Here is a 16,690-nt window from a genome sequence, read left to right on the forward strand (position 1 = left end):
CAGCTATAAATGGGACAAGTTCCCTCTTGTGAGGTTGTGGGAACAGGTGTTGGGATGGAGGAGTGCCCCCCCTTCGAGCTTGGCAGTGGGGAAAGCTGTTCCTCAGGGAAATCTGCTGCTTGCAGAGATTATTTCCCCCCCTGCCTTGCACTTGTCAGTTTGGAGATTGTCTCAGCATATTTCAAAGTCAATTTTAAGCCTTTTAAATGAGCTTTATACTGATACACCAAAAGGGTGTTTATATATGCTTTTGGCATTTAGAGAGATGAAAGCAAAAGTTAACAGAAACTTTCTCTGCCTAACATCAAGGTAAAGGATTGTAAGGAAGGCCTGTGGCTCCTTAGAACATGTGCTGTGTCCTGTGGTATGACACCAGTAACATCCCATAATTGACATGGTATGAATTGCAAATACAACTGCTCTAGGGCAAAACTTGGCAAAGCCTGTGTGGCACCTCCATGGGCCTGGTGCTGTCCCAGCCTGGTACCAGTTCTGCCTCATCCTTCTGTCTCTCTCTGCTTTCCTACCTTTTACATCTCTTCAGCACCTCCTTGATCAACTCTCAAGTCAGGGGCTGCTGCTAAGTTATTCCTGCAAGGGAGCAAGCACAGGATCCAGGTGTGTGTGATCTGCAGAGCCTTGGAAGTGCTGGGCTGTCTCCAGTGCAGGTGAGAAGCATATGTGGCTCCACCTGCAAGTCTGGTGCAAGCAGAGCTTTGGAGCACAGCACCCATAAGATTATCCTGCTCAGATTGAGCAAGTCCCACTTGTCCTGAGACCTGTCACACCCACGTTGTGTGTCTGGAGTATCCAGCACAGCCAGGACACACCATGGCATGGTCACTTGGGCATTGGTGAGTTTGAGACACAGGAAATACCAGTCCTGCCTTTTTTTTTGTTGTTCCAGAAGTGAGTAGTAGAGATTCAGGTGATACTAACCATGGCTTAAGAGTGTTGAGCTAATTATAGAGACACTTGAGCATGGCAAGCATGTCAGAGGCTTCTGTATATGTTTATATTGATTAAACTATTAACAAGAATAGCAAATCCCATTACACTAATCATTATTTTGCTTTCCTGCCTTCTCCTCCCTCTTAGTCCTTCCCTGAATACAATGAACACATGAAGGGAAATTTCTCACCTCAGGCTGTCTGAAACACCTCCCAGTATTCAGTGTGGAGGTGGATACTACCTGCTTTGGCTTCATGGGAGCTGTTTCTGTGTCTGACCACCTGCTCAGGAGAGGAAAGTCAGGAGAAAAGTGTCCCAAAAATAGAGAGAGAGTGCTGCTAAGGGAGTGACAAGGGTGCAGAGGATTTAACCCAATGGAATGCTCTCTTAGTATCTTTTGACAGGCCCGCAGACATCTATAAAGGAATATTGGCTTGCAGATTAGTTATTAACATAATTTAAAGTGGTAAAAGGATGTGTTCATGTAACCAGCTTCCCTCTGGTTCTCCATCAGCACTAACATATAGGTTCTGTTAGGAAATAATTTTACAGTGTTGCCTAGGAAAATCTGTTCTATTTGAAGTCCAATTCTGCACTTTCTTAAAAAGGTTCCAAAAATGGAAGTATTGCAGTTGAGATTAAGGTGAAAGAACAGGTCTTGGGTGATCCATTGTTTTTGTTCTGAGTTGCAGGACATGGGATTTGGTGCTAAAGCTATTTTTCTTTTAGCAGACTTTTATAGCCCAATTATATTTTTATTAAATGGATCTAAGTGATCTATTGAAAAACATGTCGGAATTGTTGGGTTTTTTTCTGAAAACATTCATTTATACTTGGAATACTTTCAGTATTTCTGAATCTCTGATTTTAATGGCTGTATGCTTGGGGAGATGTGTCTAAAAAGATGTTGCCAGAATCTTTTGGCCAGGTTTGTAGGTTTGAAAAGCCAGTTGCTTTCATGTTTCTGTGTTATACGTTAGTGATGGAACATTCAACACTGTTTAAGGAATTCAAATCTCTCATTGCCACTCAAATTAAAAGCATCTGGGCATTCAGATCCCTTAGCATCAGCAGTCTGTAACTTCAGTGTTAGTTTGATATCACTAATTTGTGTTAAACATACTTTTAAGTGCAGTAATATTATAATTTATCTCATGGTGGTATTGCCTCACAGTGATAATTTTCTGCTTGCACGTAGTAGTTGCCTGTATCCCAACAGACTGGAAAGCTTTATAAACAGATGTAGGTCATTCCCAAGTCCTCAGGCCAGCAAAACTTGCACTGAGGTCTTCAGGAGCTTTGCTCACATAATGTCTCTAATATCAGACCAGGAATACTGCAGTGTGCACAAGCAGGCAGCATCCTTTGCTTGAAAGTCACTTTGGGAGAGAAGCAGTAGCCATGCAGCAGCCAACACATGTCCCCTGCCGTATTTTGGAGGAGAAAATAATGGTTATCAGCTGAAATTGTGCAGGGTTATGTGCACAGAATGGGATTTTGCACTGAGGGAGTTGACAACACTGGCTTAGAGCAGGGTTCTGACTAAAGGAAACATTTCCTGGATGTTCTGCAGGATATATGGGTTTGGCATTAATCATGTAACTGGTTACTTGCCAAATGTGTAAAGACTAAAACCTCAAGCTTTTATTTCAGGAATTTTCTGCTTTAGCATGTTCTCTCTCAGTGCTTTGATGTTACTGAATTAAAATGTTTGTTTTCAGTATGATTTGATATTAAGCTGGTTTAATGTCTTACAGGAGCTGTTTTGAAAGGTTTCCTTTTCCTCTCTGGATCCAGCTCCCTGGGAGGGTGACATCTCTTATCATCAGTCGGGCAGTTCTGAGTTGTGGCTTTAGATAATGAAAACCAAGCCCTAGTGTTTTCCTTCCCAGCAGAGTTCTTCCTTTATTTCCTTTCACCTCAGATGTTTTTTCCTCTGTGCATATCCCAGTGCACACAGTACAGCATTGTAATGAGCAACCCAAAATTTCAGTGTCGTGGTGTTCTCTTCCTTACAGATTAGGCTTGCAAGGGAGTTGCAGACCTGTGGCATGGTTCCGAAGGTGTTTTCTGTCTTCGTCCACATTTTTTTTTTGTTGGCTTGCAATTGAAGTCAGTGCTCATAGTCCCCTGCTGCCAGGAGTTTGTCACTTCTGATCCCAGCTATGCTCCTTTTTTCCATTGTGGTGTGACAGTGCCAATGTGTAGTGCTCTGTGGGTTTCCTTGCTGGCTGAAAGACAGCAGGAGAGTTTTAGCTCTTTGGTGCAGTTTGCTCATTTCCCTGAGTTCACTCCTGCTGCTGCTGGGCTGCATGTGCTGCCTCAGCCCAGCTGCTGCAGCAGGCACTGGTGACACAGGCTGTACCCATGTCTGTGCCCCACACAGCATCAGAGCCTGCTCTATGGCCCTGATCCAACACTCAGAAAGGCTAAAGATGCTACTGAGGACCAGATACCTGCAGTAGTGTTAGATGGAGAGCCAGAGACCCTCTTCCCTTTAGCAAGAAAAGACTAGACTGCCCACTGGGGCCACTGGTAGATCATATAATGAACTGGCTGGCTTTTTATTTTCTGGTTTTAATGGTTTTTCTCTTTTCTCTCCTGTCCTAAAACCTGAATCAGAGAATCATAGAGTGCTCTGGATGCTTCCTTTCAAGCAGGGATTTTGGGGAACACCATTTCAATTGTTCTTCCAGCCATATGCTGGAGTAAATGGAATTCTTCCTTTCAAGCAGGGATTTTGGGGAACACCATTTCAATTGTTCTTCTAGCCATATGCTGGAGTAAATGGAATTCAAGGGCCTCTGGAGCCTGCAGCAGTGAGAATACAGGAGCTGGGGAGAAATGGTCCAGTAGTAAACAGAGATGGGATATTTTGGTGGTTGCCCTTTAAGAGCGATTATTGTGCATCTTAAAGCCCAGTGAGATGCTGGAGAGCAGTTAATGCTCTGCCTCAGTGTTGGAGACTGAGCTGGCTGGTGTTGTGTTTGTACTGTTGTGCTCCGGGCAGGACTCCTCAGGGCCACACTGGTGCAGAAAGGCAGCATCCCTGAGCTGTCCCCTTGCTGCAGGAGACTGCTCCTGGGCTGTTCTTCCAGGCCTCTCCCCACCACCTGGGTCCCTTCCCTGTCCCAGCAAAGGTGAAAGAGGTGCAGGAGGTGCTAGTTGCCTCTGGCGGGCAACTGAGCTGTGAGGGTTCTGCCTCACCTGTCAGTTTTTGGACTTCAGCAGAGGCACGAGCAGCTTTGGGCTTCTCTTCAGGAGAGTCAGGACATAGGTCAGTGGGTGAAAGAGAACTGAGATGCAGAGAGCTGCAAATAGAAAAATGACACTGTTTCAGCCACTAGCTCAATAGCAAAAGACAACATTATTGCACCCAAAAAAAAAAAAAAAAAAAAACTTTTTTAGCACAGCCTCTATGGGCTTTGGATTCCCAGAGTGAACATCCTGGAGGTACTTGGGTATTTCTTGATTGTTTACCTCATTTTTCTGGGACATGTTCCATATCTAATACTTCCTGCTTGGGAAAGGAGGAGATGCCTACTTTTTCCTGCTATTTCATGAAGGAGTATTTAGCTGCCTGCTCTTGCAATTTTATTTTTGTTACTGCTCTTTTACTAAGTGCATTGGGACACCACAGCCAGAGCCATCCCTTCCCTGGGGCCAGAACCTGCCTGTGTTGTGGAGGCTCTTGCAAGCCCAGAGAACACCTTCCAATGGTGGCAGTCTCACAGAGGAGATTTCACAAACAGCTAAAATTAAATATCATTACTTGTAATTTATAACTGAATAACTACAAATGAATGTGACATGTAAATAAATAAAGCCGTGCTTTAATTAGAGGGTTATTTCTAATCAGGAAGTCTTCCTTCTTACAAACAACTGACAACACAGCTCTTCCAAGTGGCTGCTAAAGCAGCAGTATTTTCCACAGGAAGAGCAAACCAGGAGGAGAATTTCTGCCATCTGATAAAGCCCAGTGCTACCAGTTACTGAATTGCATTTTGCTGATGGGAGTCATGGGATTTTATTTGCTGTGTCAGGAGAAGGGAACTCAGCTGGTCCCTGGGACAATGGAGCTTTGCAGAGCTGATATTGCACATGTTGGCTCTGTCCTACCCAGGTAGTCTTGTTTAAAAGTTCAGTCTGAGAGAACAACACTTTTCCAGAATATTAGCTAAAACCTTTAAACCCACATTTTAAGCTGTGTGTGACCAGCCCTGGTGAGAAGTGGCCACAAACAAGGGCTTTGCTTTTGAAGCTTTGGAAAGAATGTTAAGAAAAAGCCCTGTATTGGCTGCAACATTATAAAGACGTTTTCCCCTCATCTAGACATTGTCAATGCAATGCAGTATGTTCAGCTGTACCTCTCTGCAATAAGCAGTTCTTGCGTGGAGCCTTGAAAGACTTCTTCCCCTTGCAGGAGGGTTTTGTCTCAGGTACCCCGTGTGTGTCCGGTGCCCCTTCATCCCAGATTAGGATGGATGGCTTCCTCATCTTCCCGTACATGCCTGCCAAAACAACCAAACCAATAGGCTGTGAGCTCAGCAAATTCACCCAGATCATTCCTGAACTACGTGGGGACGTTTCTCCAAAGACACAACGGCTACAGATGAAATCTTGACACTTGCAACTCATTCTAATGAAAATCCTGAGGGTAACAAGCTCAATAGCAGCAATCCATGCTGGCAAGGAGGGGGCCATAGTGTGCAAAGCTCCCAGCATTAGGAACAGAGCTGGGTCAAAGATGGATATTCCTCCCTGTGTCCACTAAAGTGTGTTATTACATATTTCCTTGGAATTTCAAATCTTTATTTTTTTATCAGTTCCTTCAAGTTATTTTTACAAAATGTTTGGAAGTGTTTCCATCAGTTATATGAAGACACTATCTAGAATAAACAAGAGAAAGCTGTGTTCTATGAACAGCCTAATGCACTTCAAAAAGTTCAGCAACCTGCTGGGAAGTCAGATTATTTGCAGAAGGTCAAATCAATTTTATGATCAGACAAATGTTAGCAAATTGCTTTTCTTAGAAGCGAAGCAAGGGACGTATTTTCCAAGAAATATGCTCGAGGAAAAATCAAATTACACTTACTAGAAACCATCACTGAATGAGACCTGTTCTATTTAAGGCACTTATTCCCTTTGTAATGCCAAGCCATTACATCCAGATATCACATGGAGGCATATTTGGGTACAAAAGTTTTTTTACTCTGTAGAAAAAAATGAATCAGAACTGGGGCATTTCTGTCTCTGCTGCAGTGAATAATCTTTGAGAGGGGATTTTTTTCTGTTTGCTTGTTTAACTTCATAATAGGGTGCCAAGTGGCTCTGACCTATGCAGAATGTAGTGTCTGCTTAGGAGCCATATTTCTTTAAAACCTGGTGGCTGCTCCAGATTGTCTCCAAACAGTGCATCCATAGGAGAGGGGAAAGGCTGGGTGTTGTTGGAGGAGATAGTGACTTGCTGCTTGAGGAAAGAAGTGCCCCGTCTGGCCTTGGTGAGAGAGAGCCAGGAGGAAAAGACTGTCCTAGTGTTCTAGCAAGAGCCCAAGAAAACCTTCAGGTGACTTTTTCCTGGCCAAGAATTGTCCTTCTCAGCACTTGGCCCCACTGCTTCTCAGAAAGCAGAGCTGGGAGTCAAAGTCTCCTTTCACCTGCTGTCATGGCTGAGTGACAGAGTCAGTGCATTGACCTGTTTTGCATCAGTATCCACATGACTGACGCAGGCAGATATGATCTGTGCCCTGGAGCTGGTGGCATGAATAAAAATCTGCTGGAGAGGTCTAAAGAGAGGGATGCAGAGGGCAAATGGATGATGGGAGCATTCCTCCTATCACGTCTGTTTCCGCCATCCAAACATCTGGGGACTTGGCTTCTGTCGTATTATTGTAGACCTTTTTTAAAATTTTTTTAGTTTCTAATTTATTCTCATATATCTGCCTGTATTTTTATTTTCTGGACCTTATATAAATAACACTGGTGTCTGCTGTTCTTGAATGGATGGATAAGAAGGACCTGATCCCTCCCTTTGCAGTTTGATACCTGGTAAATTAGTTAATGCTGTGTGTATGGTTATGGGAAATGCTCGGGAATCTTTCATCAGTGTGTTTATTCATTGGAAAATGTGCCCTCCATAATTTAAAACAGGATGGAAGTTCAAATCTCTGATGACGACTAAAAGCTTTCCTGATTTTGTGCAAGTTTTGGGTAGCAACAAAAGCGAGCAAATGCATTCTTAGTGTATTTAATATGAAACCACAAAGGTGGACAAAGGGAAAGAAAGGAAGGCAAGCAACCTAAAAGGAGTTTTAGCTTTAGATTGGTGACATCTCAGTTAATTTAATAATGTCCACTTGAAATGGGAGTGGGGAACAAGGCTGTAATGAAGGACAGGCACCTGGACTCTTACAGGAAAGACTCTTACTCTTCAAATCCAGAACAGGATTAGAAAAATCAAAAACTTTCTGGGCTACTATATTTTAGCTGTGCCCTAAGGTTTAAATGAACTTCTGTGATGTTTGTTACATTCTGACATGGAGGACCAGGCAGAATGGAATTTAAATGCCAGCACTGAGGTCTAGAGGGAAGGAGAAAAGCAACCAGGTGTTGTGCCAGCTAGACACATACAGGTGTAAATGTCTGGATTAACCGCTGGGAATGGTTTTCTGGAAAGAAACATATTTATGGGAGGAAATATGAATACTGTTCGTTATTGAAAATAACTATTTGTTGTGCCTCAGTCTGTTGGTTTAAAGAGTTACATCTAGTCAGGGGTTAGAAATTAATGCTGCCTGGCAGGGTAATTTCTTATCAGACAGCTCATAGATTTCAAGCTATTTGGCCAAACCAGAGGAGTGAATACTTTAGAATAAATGTAGTTCTAGAGACCAGGAAAAAGCACCTAGGAACAAAAGGAAGGTACTCCTTTTTTTTTTTCCTTTTTTTTTTGGCGACATAGTCAGAACAAATTATTTGACTAACAATAATGAAGCATCAGGTCTAAAATGTTTTCACCACATGCATTTATAACTCAATAATGTGAAAAACAGGTTGATTTTTAACACTCTGGTGGCAGATGAACTTATGCCATTTTTTTGAAGTCAGTATTGCTAAGTCAGCCTACCAAGGGGTGAAATTCAGCTCTGTGTCGGGATTATTAAGAGCTTTAGTGCCACAAGCTGTACTTGGCAGACTTTTCCCCTCGGGATCTCCCCAGGAAAGCAGAGGAACCGTATAGTACCAAAGCAAAGCTTCAGGAGCTGAGCTGACCATAGACCTGGCCAAGTGCTCTGTCCTGCTATAAGGAGAACTCCATACCAGATTTTGCTCTTGTCCCCCTTTTCCTACTGAAAACGCCACACAATCCTTCTGTGTTACCTTGGAGTTTGCAGCACAAGTGTTGGGAAAACAGTCTGTTAAATGGGAAATATGAAAAGAGTAGATTTACAATAAATAATCTACTCAGACATTGTGTAATCACAAAGATAATTTATTTGTATCAGGGAAGTATTTCATTATATACAGAAGTGTTCAATTTTTATGCATATTCAGTTTTACCAACATAATTAAAATTAAGTCTCTAAGCATATGTGTTAGAACTGTTCAGCAGGTTTCTGTCTCCAAACACTGTAATATGGGAAAGAAGAGCTGCAGAAATATTTTCTCTCACTTGATTCCCTTTCCCTATTAAAACTAACCTCTAGAAAACTTTTCTGAAGGACTGAGGTAAGGGGTAGAGTAAAAACATCCACGTGTGCACACACACTTTGACAAACTGCATTATTTGGAAAAGACACAGATCTGTAGAACTCTTTGGGCTTCAATCCTGGTATTTTTCAAATATATTTTCTGATCAGAAGCTGTCCAGCTCTGGTTAATGAAAGACAAGTCTCTAAATTGGTGCAAAGCTAAGCTCTTGTCTGGGAAGTTCTTAAATTAGTGTAAAGTTTATGTTACACCTGTGATTATTTCCAATGACTTCCAGAATCAGAGATTAGTTTAGCATCATGCATAAGTGATAAATAAATAGCTTCGCAGATACTTTGGGGTTTATTTTATTTTGCAGGATCTCCAATCCTGCCATTGCAGTTGCATGAGAAGGTGTTGATCACTTGTTTAAAGAATGGTATATCATAAATATAGATATCTTTTTGGCAATCTCTAGAAATACTCTTCAGCCTTGTGTGGTTTAATGATTGATGCAGCTTGGAAATCAAGCTCTTGTCTAGGGGTTGTTGGAAGATAAACGTATGGTTTAGGACTAAAATTCACATGAGTTAAGCGGGGGCAGTGTGAAGAGGGTACTGTTTTAGGATGCTAAAAATGGCTTCTGGCAGAATTTAGCAGCCAGTATAACATAAGTATCCAACTGACTGGGCTTTGTTTTGTTTCATTTTGAGAAATGATCCACTTCTGTTCCTGTCTGCAAACAGAAGATTTGGAAGAAAGATTAAAAAGGCCTTGGCAGTGCATGGCTGTTTCGCCTCCTCCTCTTTCCGTATTGTAGTCGTGGCTGATATTAGTGGTGAGCATGGCCATGTGTTCTGAATACACCCAAATAAATAACCCTCTTTTTAACGTAGGGCAGACCAACATGCACTTTTAATTATTGCTTAAAGGTCTTGGTTTGCAAGCAGTGGTCCTCTGGCCACCAACAAGCAAAAAACCAAAACTTTGGGATGGAGGTTTTGAACCCAAATGGGCTCTGCCCACTGGCAATGAGTGAGGGATGGGGAGGAAGAGTGTTGTTGCAGCTTTTCTGGATTGTGTAACACTTTAATCAGGAGATTCTATGTGGATGTCCCTGGTGCTCAGTGCTTGGCGAGAACTTGTCTGCTGAAACAAGAGAATTACAAAACCACTTAAAGGAAGTGAGAATTGGCCTCCCATAAAATGCCCAGAGTTACTGGATGCAGGGCTTCATTTGGAAAAAGAAAAGGACACCTTGACTCTAGATGATGCACAGATTCTTGTTTTTAAAAGGACACTTTGACTGGGGAGCTCCCCTTCATCTTAAAATAAATAACTCCTCCCAGCCTATGGTTTCAGAATGAAATCTATTTTCTCTCTCTGGGTTGTTTTATAGCCCTGATGCTGCTGTATCAAATTGCTTCTCTCATTTTGATAAATCCCCAAGAGACAGGAAGGCAGTATAATTGCAAGCCAGTTTTTCAAAAACTTCTGGATAATCCCCATTAAAGGCACAAAAGCATAGCTGCAAAAATTATTCATTTCACTCTTAAGTCCAAACGTGGTCATTTACAGCTTGGAAAATGGGCTGATTTATCCAATATGGCCTGCAGTTGTTGTAGCTGAGTGAAGTTAAATAATGCAGTACTCTTTAAAATTGCATGAGTGTATGATTTTGTTTGCTTTTTTCATTTCTACTCCCTTGTAGTTTATTGCAGTCAATGATTATTGCATCTGTTCAATCCATCTCTGCAGCTGTGGGAACGGCTGCTCATGCTATGCACTGAGCTAGACTGTTCCAAAAGAAAGCTGGAACTTTCTGCTCTGAGTGCAGGAATGGCTGGATGGCCCTGCCTTTATCCTAAGGAAAGCACAGCATGGACAGTAAGTCAGGGTTACCTTCCAAGAAAATAACTGATCAACCACACTGGCATCCTTAGGAAGCAGAAGAGTTTCTACAGTGTGTCTACCACACAAGGCAGCAGTTCCAATGTCTCTGTCTCCTGTTCATGTTCACTGTAGGGTCTTCCTTTCTGGGTCTGTGTCCCAAGAGAGCCTTCCTGGACTAAACTGAATGGCAAACTAAAGTCTGGGAATGCTGAAGGAGAGGTGCAAGGCAAGGGGAAGTACCAGGAGAGCATCTACCACTGCTACCTGCTGCACAGCAAAACTGCAAAAGCAGCCTGACCTTTGGAAGTGGTGGAGACTGTCCAAGGAGCCACGGGGCTGCTGAAAGCCTCATCAGCCCAGTGCTGTGTGTAGCTCTGCCAGCATCTCCTTGAGCAAGCCCTGCAGCTGCTGCCACCCCTCCTTGCCCAGGATCAGCTGTGCCTGCCCAGGCTGGTGTGACTGCCCTCACAGCTCCACTCAAAGAGATTGCATCAGTGTCCCACGGTGCACAGAAGAAAGTAATGAGCTGCATTAACACGGCTTAACACACCTATTTAAACTGATGAAATGATAAGGTGATCTGCCTGCACTCACTTAGGGAGAGGTCATGAGAGCCGCTTTGCCAACAGCAACATGGAGAGTAGGTCAGATGGCCAAAGATGACAGTCCAATATCTCCCACTGGCCTAGCTGTCTGCTTAGGTAGCTCTTTCCAGGCCCTTTGGAGCCTGCAGAACACGGCTTGGAAACATGCATTTGCTGCTGGTCTGAAAAACCATGGTGCGGTGTGGTGGTGAGAGAGTGTTACGGACATGGGCCCTAATATTATTTAGGAATTAATATTATTAATTTGCATCAGTTATCTCTCTGCTTGTGTAGAAGTTATTGTCCTTCCTATTTGAGAGACAGGGACAGAGGGAAAGTGGTAAGTACCAAAGAATCTAGCAGTTGTCAGGTCTTATCTGAGATCCAGGTATAAGGCATGAAATCCTGACCCAGTGAAAACCAACAGAACTCTTGTAAGCAGCTTCAGCATAGCAGAGATCTGAACGAACCAAGGAAGATTGTCCAGTGTGAGGCATTGCTCACATCAAGAATCATCTCTCCTGTGGGAACCTGAGGAACTACAGAGGATGCCTCATCCCTGGAAGTGTTCAGGGCCAGGCTGGATGGGGCTTTGAGCAGCCAGATTTAGTGGAAGGCGTCCCTGCCCATGGCATTGGGGTTGGCCTTAGATGGCCTTTAAGGCTCCTCCCAACCCAAACAACTGTGTGGTCCTCTGGCACAGACAGGGCTGGTTTTGCCTAGCCCTGTGACTTGTGTGATCAGGTGAACCCTGAGGAACTGTGACAGCAGAGGCTCCAGCAGTTAACCAGGTGAGCACTCTGGTTGTCTGAACTCTTTTTGAGTCAGGTCAGGTTGCTGTCTGTTGGGTCTTGCCCATCTCCACAATTTTTTCCTCTTTGACCTACCCCACCCACCCTGCAGTCAGTCCTGAAATTTGTGAGGCAATTGCCAGCATTTCCAGGCAACCTGCCCAAAGAGCAGCACGGCGCAGCAGTTTCTCCAGCAGCAGATCACAGAGGACTTGGACATGATGCCAAGGGCTCTTGCAATATCTGATAGTACAAGCTCAGCTACTGGAGATGAGCAATAAAACACCTTCTCTCATCTTTTCCCCTCTGTCTCTTTGACCTCTTGGTCACAGAAAAAGTTTGAATATCTCATCTAAAGGCACCAAAGGCTAAAAGCCAGAAAAACCAAAGGCTTTTTATGTACCAAGTTAAGCTGTCACACAGCAAAGGAAGAATTTGGAAGGGGGCTGGCTTGCATTTCTCTGTGTCTTTGTTACATTCTCCTTAGGCCTGGTAGAATCTTGTGTATATTAACGTATACAGTCACTGCAAAATAAAGGTGCTGGCCTTCCTGAAAATTTGGGTTGCTGGACCTGTACTAGAATGAAAACTAGATTATCTTAGCTGTCACAAGTATTTTAATTCTAGAAGGAACCATGACTGGGGGATTCTGTCTTCACTGTGTTACCTTGGAAGGCATTTAGGATGAATTTCAAAAGATTTGATTATATAGAATAAGTATATTTTTATTTACTATACCAAAGATACAATGGTAAAAATGTCCTATAGGGACAAGTAATTAAAAAAACAAAAAGGACCAAAACCCATAAAAAACTAGCAAAGGTTCCTTTCTTTAGGAACTAAAAATTGCATACACAAAGTGCATAAGAAAAGTTTTTAAATGGTGAAGATTGTGTAATGGTTCTGCCCTACAGCACTAACTTTTCTCCTGCCCTTGTCCAGATCCTGCTGGCCAAACTGCATGTGGAGACCCATCAATATAAGCTTTTAATTTGGTTTAAATTCTTTCATTATTAGTCAGTTGGTGGTGAGTGTTCATGTTCACCTAACCCATGCCAAAAATATCACAGTAAATTTTGCAAAATGAGTATCAGCACTTACTCGAAACTGTTAACAAAGAAACCCAAGAAAACAGTGAGGTTTTCTTTCTCTTTTTATTTTTCTTTTATTTTTTTTTCTTTTCCCCCTCCCAACTTACTGCTTTGATCTGCCATGCAATTGGGTCAGCACTTGGGAAATACATTTCAACATCCACATCTGTGATGTGAATATTATGCAGGAGATCCTAAATGTAAAACCTCACAGATCCTACGACAGATCACCCTGTTAAAACAACATGACACCTGCAAAAGCCTTTAACTAGCACAGGGACCAAACTAGTCAAGAGCAAAAAAAGACTGGTATCACTGTACCAGAGCTTCATTTAATTAGAACAGCATAGGCCCACAGAAATCACCAGCTCCCACAGATCATTACTGGTTAAGAAAACCTCTGTTGTTCATTTCCAGAGTAGAATTATGCTGATACTCAGCTTGGGGAGCTTTTAGGCCTTGTCCACATAAGAAGGTTTTTCCAGAGTAATTTTCCTAGGGTAAATGAGTCTAAATGCTCATGCAGGCAGCTGAGCACTCGGTCTGAAACCCACTGCTGGTGTGCAGGGAGCCATTTCTGGAGCCTGCAAGCAGGCAGTGAATTGGGGGATGCATTCTGGGCCATGCAGAGTTGCACAGGCACTGCTGGTCTGCTGGGTGCTTCTGAGGAGAAGAGCACTGTTAGGGAACTGTGTCCTGAACAGCTGCAGCCAGCAGCAGGTGCTGGCTAGGGGTCCCTACCGCCCCTCCGAAGGGTGTCTGCAGTACGGGAGGCTTCATGGTGCGTGCTCTGACTTCCAAAATGTCCTTCCTCTGCAGGGCCTGGGAGCACAGAGACAACTTTCAGTGCTGGGCAGCAGTGTCAAGGGTGTTACTTGTCCTGGGGAGATGTGGATGCTCTCTGAGATCCCAGCTTGGTGGTAGCGAGCAGAGAGGCTGCCCTGGGGAGAGCCCAAAGGGAGCCTTGGAGAGACCACAGAGAGAGAGCAAGGAGGAGAGAGATGGAGAAGGAGGGTGGCAGTATGGGGAAGGAGAGAGCGTTGCAACTCAGAGGGCCCTTAGGTAGGTTCACAGAGGAGGAGAGGGGTTGGCCTCTTTCCTTGTAACCCCGTAGCCCTGAGGGCAATGAGGGTACAGCCCTGCTGGCTGAGGCTGCATTCTCTGTCACTCCCAAGAGGTGTAAAATGATGGCTGTGGGGACACGGACTCCTGGATCCCAGGGGTGCCTCAGCAGGGCATAAGCCAGTCTTCCCACTGGCACTTTCACCTGGGAAGGGCCAGGCAGATTCCCCAGCAGTGCTTGCAGCCATCCCCTCAGTAGGACACTTGCCCCATGCTGTCCCAGATGAGCTCTGCAGGCTGCCTTCACTCCTGTATTCCCACAGAAACAATGTGGTGTGGTTCAGTGCGGTGTGGTCCAGGGACACTGTCCCAGCCTGCCACACAAAGCTCTGACCTGACTCTTAGGAATCCCACAGCAGCCAAGAAGTCAAGAGAGAACTCAGTTGAGTTCCTTTTTAATCCAGAAGAGGTTAAAAATCAGATACATTCCTTCACCTCAGGTCACTGGGCTTTGCTCCCCATTGTTCATTTCTGTGTTTTCTTCTCAGAGCAAGTCCAGCCCTCTGTGCCTTGATAGGACCTTCTCCCCCTCCTTCCTTGGCCTACCTTGCCTTCCTTCAGGGACTGGGGTCTGCTGGGGCCTTTCACAGCCACCAAAGCAGGCTCTTTCCCCTGGAAAAAGCAAAATTTTTGTTTTGCACAACAAAATCTATTGTAGTTATAGTGTTATTACCATTTGCTAAAGCATTCCTGCCTTCCTCATTTGCTGAACTATGATCTCACAATCTTGTGCATTTTAATTTCTACAGTAGGCACAATCTACAAGTTTGCCCTACAAGTTACCTTTCAGGGATAAGTGGCTTTCTATGAAGGTTTTCACTGTCTTCTGATACTCATCTTCAGTCAGGTGGAGCTGGGCTACCTCCTTGTTCGATGAGCACTCTTCTGTCACCATCCTCTCCTCCTGAGCAGACCACTGTGCAGCAGACACCCCGAAACCTGCTTTATCCAGGTTCCTTGCAAACATCCTCCCAATGGAGCTGTTGGACACAAGAATTACAATTGCTCTCCCTTTCACATCAACATTCCTCTCCGCGGTGCCAAAGGAGAAGACGATAATGCAGCAGGTCAGAAACGCGATGGAAACGCACGCAAAGGCGTAGAAGAGGCAGGAAAGGGTCATGGCGAGCACTAAGTCTGTGGCCAGCAGGAAGAAATACTGCAAGAGGAAAATCATCGTTAGGAGGATTAGCTGCTGCCTCCTCACTCTGCAGCCAGCCCAGGAATCTGCCAGGAGTCACGGCATGCTCCGCCATGCTGTTATAAAGCCAGGAGTCTTGCGAAATGTGCGGAGGCAAGGCACAGCCCTGTGGGGAGGGTGAATCATTTTCTGGGATAGAGCAACAATGGGGATTTTCAAGCCTCATACGCTTCCAGGCAAAAGCAGTGCTCTGTTCTTGGCTTTGCCGTGCACTTGGAAGCTCTGCTGGGCTGAAATGTAAGGATTTGTTTTGTAAGGCCATTTCATCATGTGTCGTCTTTGGGGCCAGCGATGTATATAGGTTATTTGGAAGCAGACAGTTTTAAGGGATTTCTTCAAGGAGTGCGTGCATAGCACTGGGAAACCATGAAGTTGAAATAATCCCCCATATCTGCTCAACTCTCTGAGGCTCTTAAATTCGCCACTGTCCTACTGCTGTAACACAGGTGGTTTCACTGAGTCTGGGCAGGGATCCAAGTGGGCACAGGAGTGGGAGCCCTGCCGTGTGTAAGCAGCTCCTGTTGTACTGTAAAACAAACCACCCTGGGAGCACTGTGCTGCTGGGCTCTAGGGACTGTGCCAGTCCAGGGGGATCACTCACGTCAGCGACAGGAAACAAGCTGGGTGCTGGGAAAGAGCTGTTTTTTTTTAATGACAACAGAGATTGAAGGGAGGGTTCTGCTGTTTCTCAGACAGGCAGAGCAGTGCCATGGCTCAGGGTGTAATTACCTCTGACTCCAGGGCACAGAGCAGGGCTCCCTGCTACAGCTGTAGCCTCTGCAGAACTGGGGAGAGCCCAGTAGACTTGAGAGTGAGACCAGCAAAGGTGAATGCTGCATCAAGACTCAGCTGACCCCCAGAAGAGAGTCAGGAAGGATGCTGCCAGCTCTTGTGCTTTCTTACTGAGGCTGGAGGCAAGGCTTTTCTGTCCCTTCTTGGTCATGGTGGAAGTGCTGCTGATCACCACTAAACCCTTGGCATCAGAACCTGCTCTTTAAATACTATTTTTAATTTTTTTTTTTTTTTTTTTTGGTGTGGGCCCATGTAAAAGGCCCCCCTTAAGAAGGTGTGGCTGTGCAGGTGGGAGTTGTGTTCATTCCCTGTTCCAGTTGGAAAGGCACTGGGTGCGTGGGACTGGTTGTCAGCACGACCCACACACGTACTGGTCCTTCTTGCTCGTCCTCCTTGCGAATGTGCAGATCCCATCTTGTGGATCAATAGTGTTGTGCTATCACAGCCACCCAGCTCCAGGTGCTTTTGGGATGATGTTGCTGTCAGCTGCACCCCAAATCCACTCTGTGCACCCCACCCAGCATGTGTACAAACATGCAGATCATTCTTTGGAGCGGGGAGGTAGCATCCAATTGG

General features: G+C 44.6%; 2 protein-coding genes across 4 annotated transcripts in view; one reads left to right on the top strand and one right to left on the bottom strand.

The window, feature by feature from the left end:
* The window catches only part of PAK5 (p21 (RAC1) activated kinase 5), a 163,430-nt gene that overhangs the window by 34,478 nt on the left and 112,262 nt on the right, over positions 1-16,690 (top strand). The window lies entirely within an intron of this gene.
* LOC137471608 (dehydrogenase/reductase SDR family member 9-like) lies at positions 1,802-15,799 on the bottom strand. Of its 3 annotated transcripts, none has more exons than XM_068186055.1 (4): positions 14,905-15,799; positions 5,319-5,462; positions 4,159-4,262; positions 1,802-2,375 (listed from the first exon to the last, which is right to left on the bottom strand). In XM_068186055.1, the coding sequence occupies exons 1-3, from the start codon at positions 15,296-15,298 to the stop codon at positions 4,162-4,164; spliced, it is 639 nt and encodes a 212-aa protein (XP_068042156.1). In that variant the 5' UTR covers positions 15,299-15,799; the 3' UTR covers positions 1,802-2,375; positions 4,159-4,161. The 3 variants fall into 3 exon arrangements, with proteins under 3 accessions (XP_068042156.1, XP_068042155.1, XP_068042154.1); XM_068186054.1 differs by having other exon boundaries at positions 1,802-3,178; positions 14,905-15,798; XM_068186053.1 differs by having other exon boundaries at positions 1,802-3,182; positions 14,905-15,795.

Source organism: Anomalospiza imberbis, chromosome 3 (genome assembly GCF_031753505.1).
Source record: "Anomalospiza imberbis isolate Cuckoo-Finch-1a 21T00152 chromosome 3, ASM3175350v1, whole genome shotgun sequence".
Taxonomy (NCBI): Eukaryota; Metazoa; Chordata; class Aves; order Passeriformes; family Viduidae; genus Anomalospiza; species Anomalospiza imberbis.